The 18,843-nt window shown below is 35.7% G+C and overlaps 1 protein-coding gene across 4 annotated transcripts; it reads right to left on the bottom strand.

Moving 5' to 3' along the window:
* Positions 1-453: 453 nt before the first annotated feature.
* On the bottom strand, positions 454-17,045 carry NUBP1 (NUBP iron-sulfur cluster assembly factor 1, cytosolic). 4 transcript variants are annotated; one of them, XM_001366619.3, is made up of 11 exons: positions 16,901-17,045; positions 16,704-16,808; positions 15,903-16,036; positions 12,948-13,016; positions 9,728-9,760; positions 6,914-7,004; positions 6,275-6,429; positions 2,081-2,191; positions 1,460-1,562; positions 1,127-1,210; positions 454-785 (listed from the first exon to the last, which is right to left on the bottom strand). In XM_001366619.3, exons 1-11 carry the CDS (start codon positions 16,917-16,919, stop codon positions 727-729), a joined length of 963 nt encoding a protein of 320 aa, XP_001366656.1. In that variant the 5' UTR covers positions 16,920-17,045; the 3' UTR covers positions 454-726. The 4 variants fall into 4 exon arrangements, with proteins under 4 accessions (XP_001366656.1, XP_007498712.2, XP_016279488.1 ...); XM_007498650.3 differs by lacking the exon at positions 15,903-16,036; XM_016424002.2 differs by lacking the exon at positions 9,728-9,760 and having other exon boundaries at positions 16,901-17,021.
* Between the last annotated feature and the right edge of the window lie 1,798 nt (positions 17,046-18,843).

The following is an 18,843-nucleotide window of genomic DNA, read 5'->3' as shown; positions in this document are numbered from 1 at the left end:
TACTTTCTAGTTGTTGTGACCTTTGGCAAGTAACTTAACTCCAACTGCCCCAAGTGCCCATACCACTTTCCTGCCTTGGAACCAACACTTAGTATGGATTCTAGGACAGAAAGTAAGGGTTATTAAAAATATACAAAAAACAAAATGTATAGGAGTATTCACTTCTCATCTCTCTCCCTGCCAATAAACTTTGATCTTACAAAATTTAAGGAAAATGTAAGCCAAAACTATCAGAGACCTTATTCTAAGGTACAGAATGGATACAATCTGGATAGGGGAAGGAAGTATTCATACTATCAAAATAAGATTCTCAAAGGATACTGAATATATAGATTAAAATTTTATTCCTCTATAGATTTGTTTTGTGGGGATTAAAGAGATTGCTGCTGCTACTTAGGAAGAATTTAAATGAGTATTTTCTATATCTGCTTGAAATAAGTCTCAAAACTCAGGTTTTTGAGGAGGAATGATGTTTATTTTTTAAATGGCATATCTGTAAACACAGTGCCTTACATTATATTAATTTATATTCTAATAAAAAGAATATAAAAATTAGATGATTAAAGTGTACTTAAAAAGTGATTTCAAAATCAGGTCAGGCTTTTAAATTTCTAAATCTTATCCCTGCAACTGATTAGACTTTTTTTTTTTACCATACATAATATTGGTCCATTTCTCGGATTGCTTATGACTATTGCTAGTAGGGTCCACAAAAATTCACATGTTTCAAGAGCTAGCCAGCTTTTCTTCTTTTGAACTATGTAAGCCACAAAAGTCTTGAATTCCTAAGAAAAGAAATATTCATAAACATCAGTATGACATGGAATCCATTACTACTAAATTCCTATAGTTAATTTGCTTTCTTTGCTATATTTATCATACTTTGCTGGGGGTAACCATCCTCAGGAAATAACTGTATTAACAGCTTTAGTCCAGTTAACTCTGTGCACAAAAGATCTTTATATATGCTGCTCAACAACTGCTCATTACCATATGGCTGGAGGATTTTATGAATATAGTCTACATTCTAGGATACTCTGGACAAAATACTCATTTATTTAACATACCAGGTAAGAGAACTGTGAACCACAGAAAAATATCTTTAATCAGACATGTTTTTGCTTACTTTGGATTATATTTCTGTAAGCTAAAGTAGCTGGGGAATCAGGCACTTCAGTCAAAAAGGATTGTCCATTATCACAACTTTTTCCTTGGGAAAAAAAGAAATCAAATTTAAGCTTATGAATTAAACATGATATTTTTGTTCTGTCAGCACTGGTTAGTTTTATAATAATCATACCTTTAAAAATGCATTTGTTTAGAAAATATTTATTCTCCTCTACCCAAATCTATTCTTAACTTATCTACTTAAGAGCATAACTGAGTAATTCAAAATTGCAGCTTAAGTGACCCATTTAAAGACATTACAGATCTTTCATATACTTAGTGGAATACTCACCTATCTGTGGATCCAGAGGCACTTTACCGAGGAGGGGGACTTTTAAATCTTGGCACATTACCTCTGCGCCACCTGTTGTTGGAGGAAATATTTGCGATTCATTCTGTAAAGAAAGAACATAAATGGAATTTTTAAAAAATTTAATTTTAAGCATATTAAATGCCTACACTTATAAATAAGTTACACTATCTCTCAGAAATGGCCTGTGTGGACATTTTGTGCATCAACCTGTTAAAAAGCAAAGTAGCAGTCTCTTCTAGTTAGGTGGTACAGTAGATAAAATGCCAAGCCAGAAGACTATTTGAGTTCAAATCTTGCATCAATCATTTACTAGCTGTGTAACCCCAAGCAAGTCATTTAACTCATTTTGCCTCTGTTCTATCTGTAAAATGATCTAGCAAAAAAGGGCACACCACTCCACTAACTTTGCTAAGAAAACCTCAACTGAGGTCATGAAGAATTCTACATAACTGAAACAAGTGAACAACAATTCATGAAATTTTGTAAATTGGCTTTCTACAGAGACAGCTCTGAAAAAAGTATCATAAAATCTTCAGTTGTGAAATTTTTAAAAATTATATGTAGCAAAAAAATTACATACACCCATGTACATGTTCTTACCTTACATTTAGGGCATATGAAGCCACTCATGTTCTCTACAACACCAATTATGGGCAATTTCACTTTATGACAAAAGTTGATTTCTTTCCGAACATCCTGTAGTGATACTTCCTATCAAAGGAATACAATCAGCTTTTCAGAAGTAACAGAAGAAATTAAAGTATAAAAATAGTTCCTTAGTAGAGTACATAGCTGGATATCAATCATTTTATTATCACCATCAGAATCTACAGTTTTTGTTTGCTTGGTGTGTAAAAAGAAGCTCAAAAGATACTAAGATCCATGATTAAAAGCCACACATTCCATGTAAGAATGAACTTAAAAAAGCTCTGCAGTATGACATTCTACCCTTTCTTAATATTCACTTTTGGGGTCCATTTTCAGATTGTTGGGACATTTCTAAAATCTAAGAGTTGTTTGCTTGGTGTAGATAAATTTGGAAAATATAGTTTTGGAAATCATTATCTGTGGGAGTAAAAAAAAATACTGAGACAGTCAAATTGTAAATTTGAAAATGGGGTATTAGGAAAGCATTGTAAAGAATAAGTTTTCTAAGATTATTTTTCTCTATCTTAAAATTAGCCAAAAGATCAAGGGATAGCAATAGGTTTATCTTGGCTCTATATTCTTTCTCACATAATTTACACATAAATAAGTAAGTATTCTTGAGTTACTATCCTATTAGGCATGTCAGAAGTTTGGAATTTGTTTGCAGAAGAATCAATCATTTTTAAAAAATTTAACTAAAGATGCAAAGTGAAAGGAGCAGAACCAGGAGAACATTGTACATAGAGACTGATACACTGTGGTACAATTGAATGTAATGGACTTCTCCATTAGTGGCAATGCAGTGATCCTGAAAAACTTGGAGGGATTTATGAGAAAGAACACTATCCACATTCAGGGGAAAAACTGTGGGAGTAGAAACACCGAAGAAGGGCAACTGCTTGACTACATGGGTTGAGGGGGATATGACTGGGGATATAGACTCTAAATGATCATCCTAGTGCAAACATCAACATCATGGAAATAGGTTCTGATCAAGGACACATGTAATACCCAATGAAATTGCTCATCAGCTATGGGAAAGGCGGGGGGAGGGGAGGGAGGAATAGTATATGATTTTTGTAACCGAGGAATAATGTTTGAAATTGACCAAATTAAAAAAAAATTAGCTAAAGTGGTAAATTTTTAGGGAAACCAAGTTACAATTTTGATTTTCAGTGATGGTATAGTTATGGTACTGAGTTAGTACCATGACCTAAATTACTCAAAGAAAACATATCATTAGATAAATCAAAGGAATTTTCTCTAATAATTTTCTATAAATCTGTCCTTGGGTTCAGAACTAAGGGATAGCTTTGACTAATTTCAGAATCAGGGGCTATTCCTTTCTGTACTGATGTTGAAGAATGAGGCCTGGACCCATACCCTTCCTCCACTGTTAAACATACCTTCAGCTATTATTTATGGAGTGCAAATTTATTTTATTGATGCCCTGGGTTCAAGTCCTACTTCTATTACATATCAGCTTGTTTAATCACTTGCCCTGTAATTTTAGCAATTAAATTATAAACTACAGATGGACAGGGATTTTCTTTTATTCTTGAATGAAACTAGGTACTTTCAACTTGGTTTCATGCTGAAAATGCCTATCTGCAGACAACTTATTCCCCTGGATATCCTTCAAGACTACTGGTTTTTCAGTCAATTCTCTCTTTTCCTGAAACTAAAGAGTTCTTGTTTTTAAAAAATTTTTATCTTCTTCCTCCTCCCACATCTTATCCTAGGTTTCATATATCCCAGCCTCTGGACCCTCCTGGAAACCACTCACCTATCTCAGTCAATTTCTGAAAATTAGCACATCTACAAAACCCACATTTCCATGTAAAGACCCAGGTTTGCTTATGTAAAAAGATTTAATAATTACAATATAATAGCATCTTGTAGCATGGTCCTTTCAATACTTCAGGTAAGGAAATCCTTTTAGGTGAGAATCCATGATAGAATTCTTTCTGCACTTAATTCTGCTCCACTCTGGATACTGTCACATAGTGAGATTCTAATGTATAATTGTATTTACTGACAAAAAGCCAGTAATAAAATGCATTCCCCAATCATTTCAGCTAAATTCAAGGATAATGTTGAATTGTGTAGGAATCCATGCATTCATGAGTTTTCAACAACAATTGTGCATGTATAATTTGAAAACACAATTAGCCTAAAAGCAAAACACCATTTTCATCAATTGCCTCTACCTTGGAAGGAGACATTCTTTATTTCTCAATTTTTCTTTTCCACTTCTAACTGAGAACTAAGCATATATGATACCATGGCATTTAAAGGAGATAAAATATACAGTGTATTCAAAAGGATGATTTTAAATTCATTTGTTTTAAAAAAGAATTTTTTCTTTTATTAAGTTGGTCAGTAGAAAATGTACATCAAGGTTTTGAACGGATAAAGCATGAACAGCATTATTGTGATTGAAGTGCTTGTAAGTTCTGTGCCAATTTTCCACCACTGTGTACTTTGTTGCTATTTAAAACTGTATCAACTCTAACGGAAGAATAAATTATGTGATTTAAAAAAAAAAATGCATTCCCCAAACATAAAATCTTATCAATTCAATAAGAGAAATGGATTGATAAATCTCTTGTATTTTTGTAGAGATTTAGAGAAAAATTTCAGATTATAGTCAAGTGAATTATTTATTTCAATTAAATAGGACCTTATTAGAAGGCATATCATGGTCACTGCTAAAAGTGATTGTGAATTTTTCTCATCCCAGACAACTTGAACTTACTTTCTTTTCTTTTTTTTTTTTGGTAAGAAAAAGCAAAGGAGTTTATTTTTGCTTAGTATTTGTAGGCGATTTCTGGACAATTAACCAGTGATGGAGGAAGAAAATATGAGAAAGTTCTTATAAGGTAGGGGTAACAGGAAGCCCAACCCAAGGCATTTATTATTTGCATTGACTCCTTCTAGCTCTCTCTTGAACTTTCGGAAAGCTTGCCCAAGGGTTTTGATTAAGCACTTGGGGCATATTTTCTACTCATTGTGATTGGGGAGCAGTTATATCTTTGTTTCTTCAAATATTTTTAAAACAAGTCTTTAATTATCCAATAGAGATTCAAAGAATCATCAAAGAAAGCTTTTCCCCATATTGTTTACAACAAAAGAGGACCTAATGGGTCAGGCTTGGTTCTTTTCTTCCTGTGGTCTCTACAGCAATAAGTAAGAACACAAAATCATAAGACATGGAGATCAAAGATTAGAAACATCTAGTCCAACTTGGGGATTTTACTAATGAGGAAACTGAGATTGAGACAAAAGTGACTTGCTGAAATTCACTTAGATGGTTACTAACAGGGTCAGGATTCACTTAATAAATGTTTGAAGTTCTTCTTTGAGCTTCCTTAAGGGATAGGTTTGTATAGACCTACTTGAACTTAAGTGTTAAGTTAGATCTAAGATGTTAAGCTTCTTGTAGAAGGATACCTGTCTATTATTATATTCCTTAGAATCTTTTGTGGAGAAAAATGGGCTCCTAACAGTACTCATTTAGCAGCTTATATGACAATCTTCCCAGGCTTCAAGGCTAAATTCACAGGAAAAATGGAAATATTTAGGAACAATTTTTGAAAAATGCAGAAAATGTACCAAAAGGTAGGAATTGAGGATGTTGGCAAGTCTTAATTGGTCTGGGAAAAAGCAAATACATTAGCAAAGAAGAATTTTACAAAATAGAATAATATAGTTATATTGCATTTGTGATACAAGTCAAGAGAAAGGGGCTACAGAATAAAAGTGTTTTAACTAGCAAGACAGGAAAAAATGGTGTAATGATTTTTTACATTATAATTGTCTCAATGCAAATAACATGTAAAAAAGGGGGAATTGTTTATTAAGAACTCACAATTTAAAAATCTGTGTTCAACTTTCAAGAATCCAAACAGAAAAATAAGATAGGAGTCACTTTAGAGATTATCAAATCCAAACCCATCATTTTACAGACAAGGAACCTGTGGCCCAGAAAGATTAAGTGATTTGTTCAAGGATATACAAATAGTAGTAGAAGAGTTAGGATTCGAACTCTCATTCTCTGAATCCAAAACCAATATTCTTTACAGTGTGTTTCATAGCAATGCTTGCTATCAGTGTATAGCTTATAAAGAAATAAAAATGTCTCACCTGAGGAGTAGTGATTATTACCGCTCCATCTATGTGTGCTGCACTGAGATACTGGACTATGGATAAATGTTCATCTGAAGTACCAGGTGGAGTATCTACAATGAGGTAGTCAATCTCTCCCCAGTCCACATCACGAAGAAACTGTTTGATCATGCCTTAGAAAGAGAAAAAAGAAAGAAGGTAAAGCTTTCCCCACTTATAATAATAAATAAATAAATAATAAATAATAATAGATAATAAAGCTCCAATACAAAAAAAAAGAATATGGCATGAATTTACACTCCATGTAATAACATTTGTTCATTCATTACAATGGAATTCAACTAAATAAAGCTGATGTCAGATGCTACTGACCACACAGCCTCTATCTCTACACCAAATCTAAATATGCCCCTTGAGCCACAACACAAATGCTAATTACGCATACTTTAAGGAGCCAAATTCTTACAAATAATATGAAAAACTAGTGAACAAAAGCTAATGCTCTTCAGCTCTTTATATTAAACTAAATAAATTTATGTAATGATACAGCAAAGCAAATAGCTACTCAGATAATTACAAAGTTTAGTAAGCTATATGAGAGCAACAGTGTTTGTTCTGAAATAACAAGCCAAAATGATTAAAGACTTTAGTGCAAACCATTTTTTTTGGGTCCCCGCCAGATAACAGCATCATCAGGACTGCCAAGCAAGAAGCCTACTGACATCACACCAAGATTTTCTTCAACATACTACAAAGGGAACAGAGTAATAAAAGCAAAATAAATATGCACAGGAGAAATATTTTACTGGAAAAAAAATAGCACAAAAAGCACTTTCTCAGTCTCCTTTTCATCTCCTACCCTCTTCAGCAGAAGCTTCCCCTAAGGTTTTATCCTGGGCTCTGGCTCCTCACTCAGTGATCTCACCATTCTCTATGGTTTCAGTTATGTGAACTGATACTTGAAGCCCTAATCTCAACTGGTCACTAGACATATGGTATAATGGAAAGCAAGCATCTGAAGTCAGAGAACTTGACTTTGAATTCTGGCTATGCCGCCTATTACTCATGTGATCCATAACAAGTCATTTATCCACTCCAGGCTTTGTTTTCTTCATATGAAAGCAAGAAGATGATCTCTAGATGATATCTAATGCCCATTCCAGCTAGAAATTTGTAATCTTATGACTTCTACCTAGACTCTGTCACTACTTCAAATTTCATGTATCATAAACTAATCATTCCTACTTAACTCATCATTTCTCCAATCTTATTTCTCTTGAGGCATCATGCTCTGCTTTCCTCCAACCCTGGAACACTATATCTGCCATCTTCCTTAGTTTCTAGTCCTTATCACATCTTGCCTGGGTTACAGAAAAAAACTTCCTAATTGGCATTCCTGTTTCACTTCTCTCCTGACTAGCCCATCTTATACACTGCTGCCAAAGTGAATACCCTTAAGGACAGACAGAGCTGACTAGGGCCCTCTCCTCCTTGCTCAATCTACTCAGATGGTTCCCTATTGTCTATAGAATAAAAGGTACTTTTTAGCTTTTAAGTCACTTTATAGGTGGCCTCCTACTAACTTCAATGAATTCCCCCAGCACACTCTGTTATACGGTCAAACAAGCCACATAATTTCTCATCCAACACTCCTCTATCATCATGCCTTTGCACTGGCTGTTCCCCATGCCTGGAATGTACTTCCCTCCTCACTTCTGCCTCATAGGATGCCTCTGTATATAGCTGAAGCACCATTCCTTATAAACCTTTCCTGATCCCCTCAACTACTAATGCCTTCCCTTTCAAGTCACCTTGTAGTTGACTTTGCATTTATTTGTATTGCTTCTGTATGTATTTTAACATCTACTCATTGTCATCCTTTATTAGAACTGAAGCTTCTTTCATAAAAGGACTGTTTCACTTGTTGTATTTATGCATCTAGCACAGTGCCTGGCATGCAGTAGAAGTATTCAAAAATGTTGTTATTGTTTGATTTTCCTAGAGCATGTTCTCCCCTCAACACTCAAATTTATGATGCTGGAGCCATTCTTTTACTCTTTCCTTTACCCCAACATCTAATCAGTTGCCAAGTCCTGTTGACCCTCCCTCTGCAGAATCATTCATGTTTGTCATGTATAAATTCACATGGATGCCACTCATATTTAGACTTTTATCATCCCTTCTCTTAACTACTGCAAGAGACATTTTAATTGTTCTCCCTGTCACAAATCTCATTCATCTTTCCCAAAGTTGCCAAAGTAATATCCCTAAGAATTAGGTATTACTATGTAAATCCCTTGTTAAAAAAAAAAACAAAAAACTTCAGTGATTCCTTATTGCATCTAAGATAAAATATGCACTCTTCAGCTTTGTATTTACAGTCTTCTGCAATCAAGATACATCCTATTTCTTCAGCCCTACTTCACATTAATTCTCTACGTTACAGTCATGGAGGAAGAGGCATCTTCTACTTCTGCCCCATAAGACTGTTATAATGGTAGACAGATTTGCTCCAAAGTAGGTGAATAGCCACAGACTGACCACATATTCCATTCTGTCAGTTGTTATACCATTTTTGACCATGATAGCAGAACAATGAGAATTAGACAGGATAGTGCCTGCTTCCCCACATTTGCACAAACCATCCTTCCCTTATATCTAGAACATACTCTTCCTCTGTCTTTCAGAATACTTGCCATCTCTCACTTCAGGTGCCTTCTCTATAAAACCTTTATTCTCTTCTCAAGCAATCAGTGCTCTCTTCTAAAATAGTTCTACAGCATCTTGTCTGATCTTTCTTTTGCTATCTTCACTCCCTATCCAATATAAGTGTCTATGTCATCAGAGGCAGTTGCTAGTGCAGTGAATACAATGTTAGCTTTGGAGTGAGGAAGACCTAAATTCAAATCCAGTCTCAGAAATTTACTAGCTCTGTGACCTCAGGCAAATTGAATGTTTTTCAAAGTTTCTTCAAGGATGTTGTAAAGATGAAGGGAGACAATATCTGATTGGGTTTTTTTTAAGTGTCTAGCACAATACTTGACATATTGTAGGCCTTAGGTCAATGCTTATTCCTTTCCCCTTTGTCTATGGTCAAGTAGGACCCCTTCCAATAAAATGTAAGTTTCTTAAGGAGAAGAACATTTTTCATCATTAATAATTTTTGTTGCTTTCAGTTGTGTCCAACCCCATTTGGGGTTTTCTTTTCTTTTGTTGAACTGAATTCCACCATGGCTTATACTGTTGCCAGTAAAATAGAACTGGTTAAACTAAATGCATAGCTCAGTTCTGATAAATGTTGCCAAATAAGCAAATACTTATTAGCCCTTTCTATTATATTTATACACAAAATATATATGTGTGTATACATGTACATACAGATGTACATGTAAATGATGTATATTTACATATACCTGTATTTCAACATGACATACTATTTAAAAAACAAAGTAGGTTTGAGGAAAAACTTACTACTGGAGACCATCCAGAACCACTCTGATGAACCTGAACAAATATAAGAATCAATAATCACTTATAAAAATTATACACATTGGTAATATATCTTTTAAATAAAATATCATGATCATTTCCCCCCATGTTATAGGTTATCATGGCCAAAAAAAAGCTTCAGCACCAGGTCATTGCTAGCCTACAGATGATGATGTGCCTTTCTGAGATAGAAAGCAGACTAAGTCTGTTCCTGGGGCCATTCTCGAAGTACTTGCAGCATGGCAGAACTTATCAGAACTTAACTTCCTGTAGTATAAGTTTTGAGAAGCTAGGTCACCACGATGTCATGCTGGAGTATAAAAGCCAGATTTCTGCAGTGAATTTTTAGGGGAACATAAATGAGAATTTGATGGGAAGGGCAGGCATAGCTAACTTGCAAGATGCATCATTGGCAGGAACTCCTGAATTGATACCACATATCTATTTTAGTATTAGCAACATATAATATCACAAAAATCAAAATAGAGTGTGAACAGCTCTTGAAAGATACTAAAGAAAGGAAGGTATGAATATTCTCTGAGAGTTTGATTTTATATCTTTGGGGAAACAAGCTAGATAGGATTATCTGGAATCAAATACAAGTGAATGGTCTAAAATATTATTTATTTTAAAAGAGCAGTATAAATTTGTTGGGGAGGTGAGGTCTTTTGTGAAAATGCAGAAATTATTATATGGCACTGAAATTGCTCTTGAAAAGTCCTTTGATATAGGAATATTAAAAAAAAGAAAGAAAGAAAAGGCTGGAGTATCATGAGAGTGAAAACAGAAATGAGCCAATGAGACCTAAAGAGCCCACAAGTAGAAAAAGGAAGAAATAAACTGGAATCATATCAATCAGCAAACATTAAGTGTCTTGTCTATGTACTATCTAGACATTGTGCAAGGTGCTAGGGTTATAAAGACAAAGAAACAAAAATACAGTCCCTGTTCTCAAGGAGCTTACAAACAAATAAGGAGATATAGAATGCATACAAAGTAAAGCAAAAGGAAAAACTCATTTGGGGTGAAGGGGAAGTACAAATAGCTGAAGTTGTTCAGAAAAGGGTTCATGGAGGGGGCACTTGAGCTGAGCTCTGAAGAAAGCCAAAAATAAAGTACATTTTAAAGAAAAAAAAGCTAACCAACTTAATTATTGATTTATGTACAATGAAGCTTTTAGCCAGATTTGCAGTTGCCAACACTCAAATGTTAATTTCACTTCTTAAAAGATGCCTCTATTTTGTCACTAAGTAGCAAAAGTTGTGGTTTAAATGGAAGCAGCCTTTTTTTCATTAGTCAAAGAGTATATTCAAACTCCCTTTACCTCTGGCTATAAAATCATTAATTTCTAAGCTTCTACTCTGCCCCAAAACATTATCCTTTGAGTTATTAAGTTTTCGTTTACAAAGACAACAAATTAATGAAAGTATTTCTTTAGAATAATTTAAGAAAATGAAATAAGAAAACTCATGATTCCTTTTAAAATAAATGTAGCCTCTTCAGGGGCTTCTTTTTGTTTATTCTTTATTCAATGTTAAAACTCTCCCCGTGGCATCTTTTCTGGGCTCACTGGCATCAAAACTTTTGGTCCACAACTTATGGTTTTAATTGACTATTAGGGTCTCTTCTCTGTTCCTTGTTCTTTAGAAGAAAGGCACTGGTTTCTGTACTGATTTTTCCCATGTTATATACAGAGTCTCACTGTTCTCTAAGATATCACTAGGACATAAGCATCTCCTCAATTCTAGTATTATAAGCCCCGTGAAAATCCTAATCTAGCTTCCCTAACAAAGATGTTGGTTCTAAGTCACTTCTACATTTATTTTCCCCCCTTCCCTTTAGGAAATCACCAACTCCCTTCAGGAATCACTCCTGAATATCCCCAAATAGCCTTTTGAAGTTTGTTTTATATATAATATAAATTTACTAAATTTACCAGTTTAATTTCCTTTAGATAGAGGAAGAACTTTTGTTTTTAAATAAGAAGAAAAAGTGAATGTCATAAGATGACAAATAATGGGAAGTCAATTTAAGATGAACTATGAAAAAAAAAAGCATTCTAATATATTTGTTGGTGGAATTGTGAATTGATCCAACTGTTCCAGAAAGCAATTTAGAATTATAATAAATAATAATAATAATAATAAAGGGAGTAAAATAGCCATACCATTTAACCCAGGGATCCCACTGCTGAAAATCCCAAATTTGTCAAATATGTTCAGTATCTGTACCAAATTATTCATTGAAGGACTTTATAGTAGCAAAGGACTAGAAATAAAGTAGATATCTGAGACGTGGCTACACAAACTGAGATATATGAATGTATTAGAATATCTCTCTAAAAAATGAGAAATATGAATTCAGAAAAGCATCTAAGACTTGTATGAACGAACTGATGCAGAGTGAAATGAGAAAACCCCAGAAAATAATGGCTTCTACTGTGGAAATGGAAATGACAATAAAACTTGAAACTGAATGCAGTGTAATTTTAACGGTCAAGTTTCTCCCCAGAAATGAGAAAATGCAACTTCCTCCCTAATTTGCAGAGATCAGGAATTCTTAAGTAGGGACTTAACACACAATATGAACACTGCATATTATGCCAGATTTTTTTTCTGTTGTTTACACAAATTTTAGAAGTTTTATTGATGAACTGTGAAAAACCACTACTTTTAAGCAGCTTCCTTCAATTATAATCCTGCTTAGGATCTTAGTTCTTGCTTTGATGATACATTAATTTTGCTAAACTGCCTTTTCCCGTTGCTTTTATTTTCTGTTATAATGAATAGCTTTGAATAGACAAAGGATATATTTAGTAATGAAGGTGATATTAAAAAACTTTAAAAATTTCAAAATATAACTATATAGATTACCAAGCAAAATTTATCAGATTTAATATACTAATTCATATAAATTCATATAAAGAAGTACTGAATCTTAAATTCAGTTCTATTGTTTCAAGACAACATTGAAGGGTGGTTAAATGGTTCAGTGGAATAAGAGCTAAACTTATAGAGAGGTAGTTCTGGGTTCACATCTGGCCTCAGATATTTCCTTGCTGTGTGACCATAGGCAAGCCACTTTGCTTAGCCCTTACTATTTCTGCCTTGGAACCAAAACATAGTATTGATTCTAAGACAAAAAGTAAGGGTTAAAAAACAAACAAACATTGTATTATGCAACTTGAGAGAACGAATCATACCTGTTCTCCTTCTAGTCCCATCATTTTGGGAATTGATGGTCCACAAATATCAATATCCAGCAAAGCAACCTAGAGAAGATAGATGTGTCAGATTATTCACATAATGAAATACACAAATATACTATGTAAAGCAGCAGGTGAATGAGGGAAGAGGAAGAATCATGAAAGGAAACAGCAAACAGTTAGTTTGGGAGAAAAACAAATATTACAGAGAACAAAACAAGGCTCACTATGTATCTTGCTGACTTCAGAAGCTATTTTGGACCTTGGTCTGGTCCTAAGATGTTCTAAGACTGGACCCAGTCATTCAGGCTCCTTCAAAATGTCACTGACTCTCTGATTGAACTCTGGAGCTGCCTAAGTTTTCTAGGTATCCTATGAGTAAGCAATGACCTTACACTGCTCTTGGGTTCTTATCTAAAACTGAAGGTTTCAACAAGATCTTCTAAAAAAACTCTTCAGTGAATTAGATACAACCTCAGAAGGTTTTCCTAATTCCAAGTAGTATTCTTTACTCAAAGACAATAAAAAAATCTGCAAAACTTGGAAAAGGTGATATTCATTCTCGAAAGTCACATTTCCATTCCAAAATGGAATGCTTCCTTGTAACTTTATTTGTTCTTTTATTTTTAATTCCTTTTATGTGTTCAATATTAGTTTCTTGTTTCTCTTTTTCATTCCTCTCACAAAACTTATGTGTGCAGTTAGTACAATACTCATAAAATAGATCAGGTTTTTAACACTAGCTCCCTCTACTGGTTGATCAAAACACAAACGACTATAATGGATCAGAGTAACTTGCTTCTTTCGTCATCTCCAAGAGTGTTCATAGATTACAAGTAGAAAACACATTAGAAATCATCTATCCAAATATTTTAAAATGTACATATTAAAAGATGTTCAATTTGAATGAATGAATAATTTATTGAACACTTACTATGAGTAAGAGCACTGTGCTAAATTCTGATATAAATAATAAAGGAAGACAGTATGCTCTCAAGGAGTTCATGCATTCTCTCTCATTTCCTGCCTCCCATCTCGCTCCATTTGGCTCCCTTTGTCTAGCTGTCTGTCAATCTATTGATCTGGGAGTTAGGTGGCAAAATGAATAGAATGCTAGGCCTGGAGTCAGGAAGATCCATCTTCCTGAGTTCAAATCTAGTCTCAGACTACTAGCTGTGTGACTCTGGGCCTGGGCAAGTCACTTAACCCTGTTTGCCTCAGTATCCTTATCTGTAAAAAGAGCTGGAGAAGAAAACGGCAAACCATTCCATTATCTTTGCCAAGAAAACCCAAATGGGATCATGAATTCATACATGACTGATAACAACTGTGTATGTGCGTCTTTTACACATATGTAACTTGAATGTGATTTTAACATCTGAGAGGTGGTGTGATTCAATGTTTTATAACTATCATTCAAGTTCAAAAGCATTATAAGATTTATGAAACTTTATTTTTACATTCTACCATAACTTAAAAATTGGTTCATCTACCTAAGATCAATAGTACTAAGAATAATACTTTCACTATCTATTTACCTGACAAGATTGTTGTAAAGAAAGCATTCTGTAAACCTTAAAGCACTATAGAAATGTATTACCATTATTATGGCAGCAAAGAGAAGCTGACAGGTCCTAACAAATTAATTTTTAGTAGGGGTACTCTCAATAAACTATATTTTATTGTTCAATTGTGTCCAAGTCTTCATGACCCCACTGTTCATGAGATTTTCTTGGCAAAGATATTGGAGTGGGTTCTGCCATTTCATTCTGGTGGGTTAAAGCAAAAAATAAAGTTCAGTGACTCACCCAGGGTCACACAGCTAATGTCTGAAGCTAGACTTGAATTCAGGACTTTCTGACTCCAGGCCCAATGTTCTATCCATTGAGCCATCTAGTTGCCCCTAAATATGCTTACTATAAATGACTAACTCAACTGAAGTGAGACATCCCTAGAAGGGATGATGAGCCATACAAGTATGGGCCAGGTGTTAAGTGATATAACACATAAGTATAACAAGGTTGAGAAAAAAAAGAAAAGCCACTAGATTCAGTGTGCATAATAAACTGAAGTTCCATATGTCCATAATACATGTGTCCTGCTTTCAGAGAAAAGATGTTGAATTTGTAGTTAAAAGATTCTTTGCTAAACTGACTAGCTGATAATAGATAGAATCTATTATTTCATTTCATTCATTATTTCACTGAATGCTTCTAAAAAAGTGACTACCCTACATAAAGTATATAAACTGTCACTAAACTTCTTGAAAAATTTTATAAGTACATAGAGTCTACTTGGTACTAGACTAGATATATAAAAATTCACTGGGAGGGAGCTGGGTGGCTCAGTGGTTTGAGAGCCAGGCCTAGAGATGGGTGGTCCTAGGTTCAAATCTGACCTTAAACACTTTCTATTTCACTCCCATTGCCTAGCCTTTACCACTCTTTTGGCTTAGAACCAATACACAGTATTGATTCTAAGATGGAAGGTAGGGATTTTAGGGAATAAAAATCACTTTGTTTGCCTGGTTAGAATAGGTTGAAGTATTCTATCTTAAATCTGGACACCCCCCCCCCCTGGAGATTTTATTCCTAAAGTGACAGAAGCAGAAACTACCAAACTATAAGTTGGAAGTTGGTGAAGTAATAAATTCAGGGTTTTGTGAAATGTTTTAAATATGCTAGGGTGAGACTGAATTGCCAACTCTATTCAACTCTAGGAGGAGGGAGGGAAGAAGGAAGGGAGACAACTTTAGAAAACTTATATGGAAATTTTTTATTAAAATAAAAAAAATATTCTAGGATATATCAAGTATGCAACAGAATGTAATAATGTCAATAAGTGAGGAGAATTAGTGTATTTTTTCACTACAGGAATTCAAAGTTTCCCATCAAGAACTACTCATGTATCCATCAAAATGGATCTTTCCAAATTTTTCAAAAAACTTCCTACCTGTTTACTTTCATCTTCTGCTAGGCCATGAGCAAGATGAGCACTGAAAGTGCTTTTGCCAACACCACCTTTCCCAGATAAGACCAAGATTTTGTATTTCACAGTTCTCATTTTTTCTTTGATTTGCTCTATTGCTGTAGAAAACATTTTTTGGTTAAGACAAAGCCCAACTCCAGAAACAAGGGCTTCCTATCTCTGCCAGATCTCTAAGGCTCGTCTCAGTTCACTAAAAAAGACTATTTTCAAGTCTCAGTACTGCAGGGGTTCTGCCTCACTAATGGTTCTTGCCCCTCACATTGGGTCTTCCATTAGTGTGTATGTGAAGCCCGTCATCCAGGATCTATTAAATACTATTACACGCACATGGCAAGAGCCTAAAAAAAAATGTTTCATTCATTCATTAGGTTAAGTATTGAGAATACAGAGTCAGAAATAGTACCTGCCCTACAGGAGGGTACAATCCAGTTGGGAAGGCAGCATGCAAACAACTGTCTGAGTGAGTTCAGAGGTAAGTCACAACGCTACAAATTCTAAATCCTATCCCATTTCACACACTAAGCCTTTCCAAACTCTCTGCTACCCACCTCCCACATCCCTCTTCTTTTCTTCCCCAAATCTACCCCCTTTTCCAGACCCCATTCTAACTCCTTTCAACTCTTTCCTCCAGAACTCCCAAACCACCTCCGCTCCCCACTCCCCAGCCACTCCCTTCTCCTAGTACTCCCCTCTTCCCTTCATTCCCTCCTCGGCGTTCCCTACTCCTCACTCATTCCTCTTCCCGCCCCCTTGCTCAGCGCTCACCCGGGTCGGGGGCGGCGCCAGCCCCGGAGGCGCACAGACGCTGGTTCGGGCATCCCTGACAAGATGCCCCTTTCCCCGCCTGGGCACTGCCGGTTCCAGGGCAGTCTGGAAGAGACAAGATCACGGTTATAAGACCTTCCCGCCCTGCGCGCCACGTAGTTCCTAATCCCAGCCCAAGTTCCACTTCCCGGGCTCACCCTGCGGAACCTCTTCCATTTCTGTACCTTCCCGGCCGCCGGAACCAGCCGCGGCTGCACTTCCGGCCAGCGGCGCCACATTCAGCCTGACCCGGGTGAAAGAAGTAAGTCCTGAAGACGAGCGTCTTTTGTGCGCACGCGCAGGTTGCTGCGCCAGCCCGGACTTGGGCGGAGCCGGACTGAGGGCAGAGTCACAATCTCCCTCGAATTCAGTTATTTTTGGAGTCCGCGCCGTGGGTTGGTGATCCTGTGCAGGTTAGAGGTTATTTATGTATCTCTCCCTACCAGGTTCCGCCAGTCTAACCGAATAGCCCGTTTCAATCATCCATTTTGTAGATGATTGAATTTTAATTTTCAAGAATGATCTGGCTCGGAATGCTGCTATATCACCTCCTCGGCCACCGCTAGGTGTCACCTTTGGGCTATCAGTGTAAATTGGGGATTGGAAACTGGTTTTTAATATCTAATAGGATTTTAAGTGGATATACCCAATCCTCCCATTTTATAGATGAAAAGACTGAGGCCCACGAACGTGAAGGGTCTCGCCCAAGGTCACTCAGATAGCAATGGACAGAATTGGGACCAAAACCCAGGTCTTCTGGATCAAGGACCAGTGTTCTTGATACTATGCAGCTCCTAAACCAAACCAATTTGAAGAGTTATAGAAATAGAATCAAATGATATATTCTAAATTCCATTAGTTCTTTGCACATAGTAGCTATTAAACAAATACTTGATTTTATAGAATTTTGGACTGTATATTGCTTTAGATTATCAATTCAACAAGCACTATGCAAAGTATCTTGCTAGATGCTATGGATATAAAAATCAAAATGAAACAGTCCTTTCCCTCAAGTAATATATTTGGAGGGGGCACAACATGCATATTGAAATTAAAAATAAAGTATATTCAAAATGATTTCAGGAGGAATATGCTGATGGGATTAGGATAGGCTTCCTGTAGAAGGTGACAGTGGACTCTGAAGGAAGTTAAGAGCATCTAGAGTGAGATTCAGATGTGTGGCTAGAAGGGGCCAGATTCAAAATGCAATGTGGAGGCAAGGATTAAAATTTGCTGTGGTAGATAAACTATATGTGAATAACTTAGAAGAGGTAGTATTATACAAAACAACAAAAAATGTCTCTGTGACTTTATCCTGTATGTTAATGTAATGTCAGTAGTCAGCAACAAAGAAAATGAACTGTTATGGCATAGGGAAGTGTTGACTATGGCTATATCCTCAGAATTCAGCATAAAACCATACCTACAGGGAACCTTAATGAGGATTCCACAAAAGGAGAAAAGGACTCCCAGCACCAGGAATCTTGAGTCTTGAATCATTCCCATATGCTCTAAACATGCTCTTTGTACCTTTAATTTTCAGTCCACTTTCTTTATGTACCTTGTGTGTTGGAGAGGAGAGTGTGCCCCAGTTAGAGAAGATTACTTTTTATCAGTTGTTCTCAATAAACACTTTTTCTAAAATCTGATAGAATTCAAATGATTCTTTTTCATAATGTCAGGTACCAGTGGGGGTCTCAGGAATAAGATTACTAGAAATCCCAGCAACCCTCAGGGTTATTCCTTACAACTCTGAGGAATAGTAATTATCAGCTAACCACCAGAGAGACCTGCCCTGCTAATGCAAGTGAGAGCTAGGGAGGTAGTTTGGAGAGTTGTTACATTGATAAAAAGATTGAAGGAAAAACACATTCTTTGTTTCATAACTCTCAATACCTCTTTTTTGACAGTTGCAATGACTAAGACTAATCAAAGAAAAAATGTGGATTCAAATCAGTTTGTCCACTCTAGGACAGAATCTTGACATAAACTTTCAAATTCTGGGAGGTTGAAAATATATTTTAAAAGGGACCCAATTCTGTCATCCTGAGCTACTTCCAATAGTCATCTCCACTAACCAAAAAAAAAAAAAATCCTCATA

Source organism: Monodelphis domestica, chromosome 7 (genome assembly GCF_027887165.1).
Source record: "Monodelphis domestica isolate mMonDom1 chromosome 7, mMonDom1.pri, whole genome shotgun sequence".
Lineage (NCBI taxonomy): Eukaryota > Metazoa > Chordata > Mammalia > Didelphimorphia > Didelphidae > Monodelphis > Monodelphis domestica.
This window is presented reverse-complemented; position numbering and strand designations above follow the sequence as displayed.

Excerpts from the sequence above, each read along its gene's own strand:
- NUBP1 (XM_001366619.3), bottom strand. Across the intron at positions 6,430-6,913 it reads GCGGGGACCCAAAAAAAATG|GCATGATCAAACAGTTTCTT; the intron begins GTTTGCACTAAA and ends TCTCTTTCTAAG. Across the intron at positions 1,563-2,080 it reads TCATATGCCCTAAATGTAAG|AATGAATCGCAAATATTTCC; the intron begins GTAAGAACATGT and ends CTTTCTTTACAG.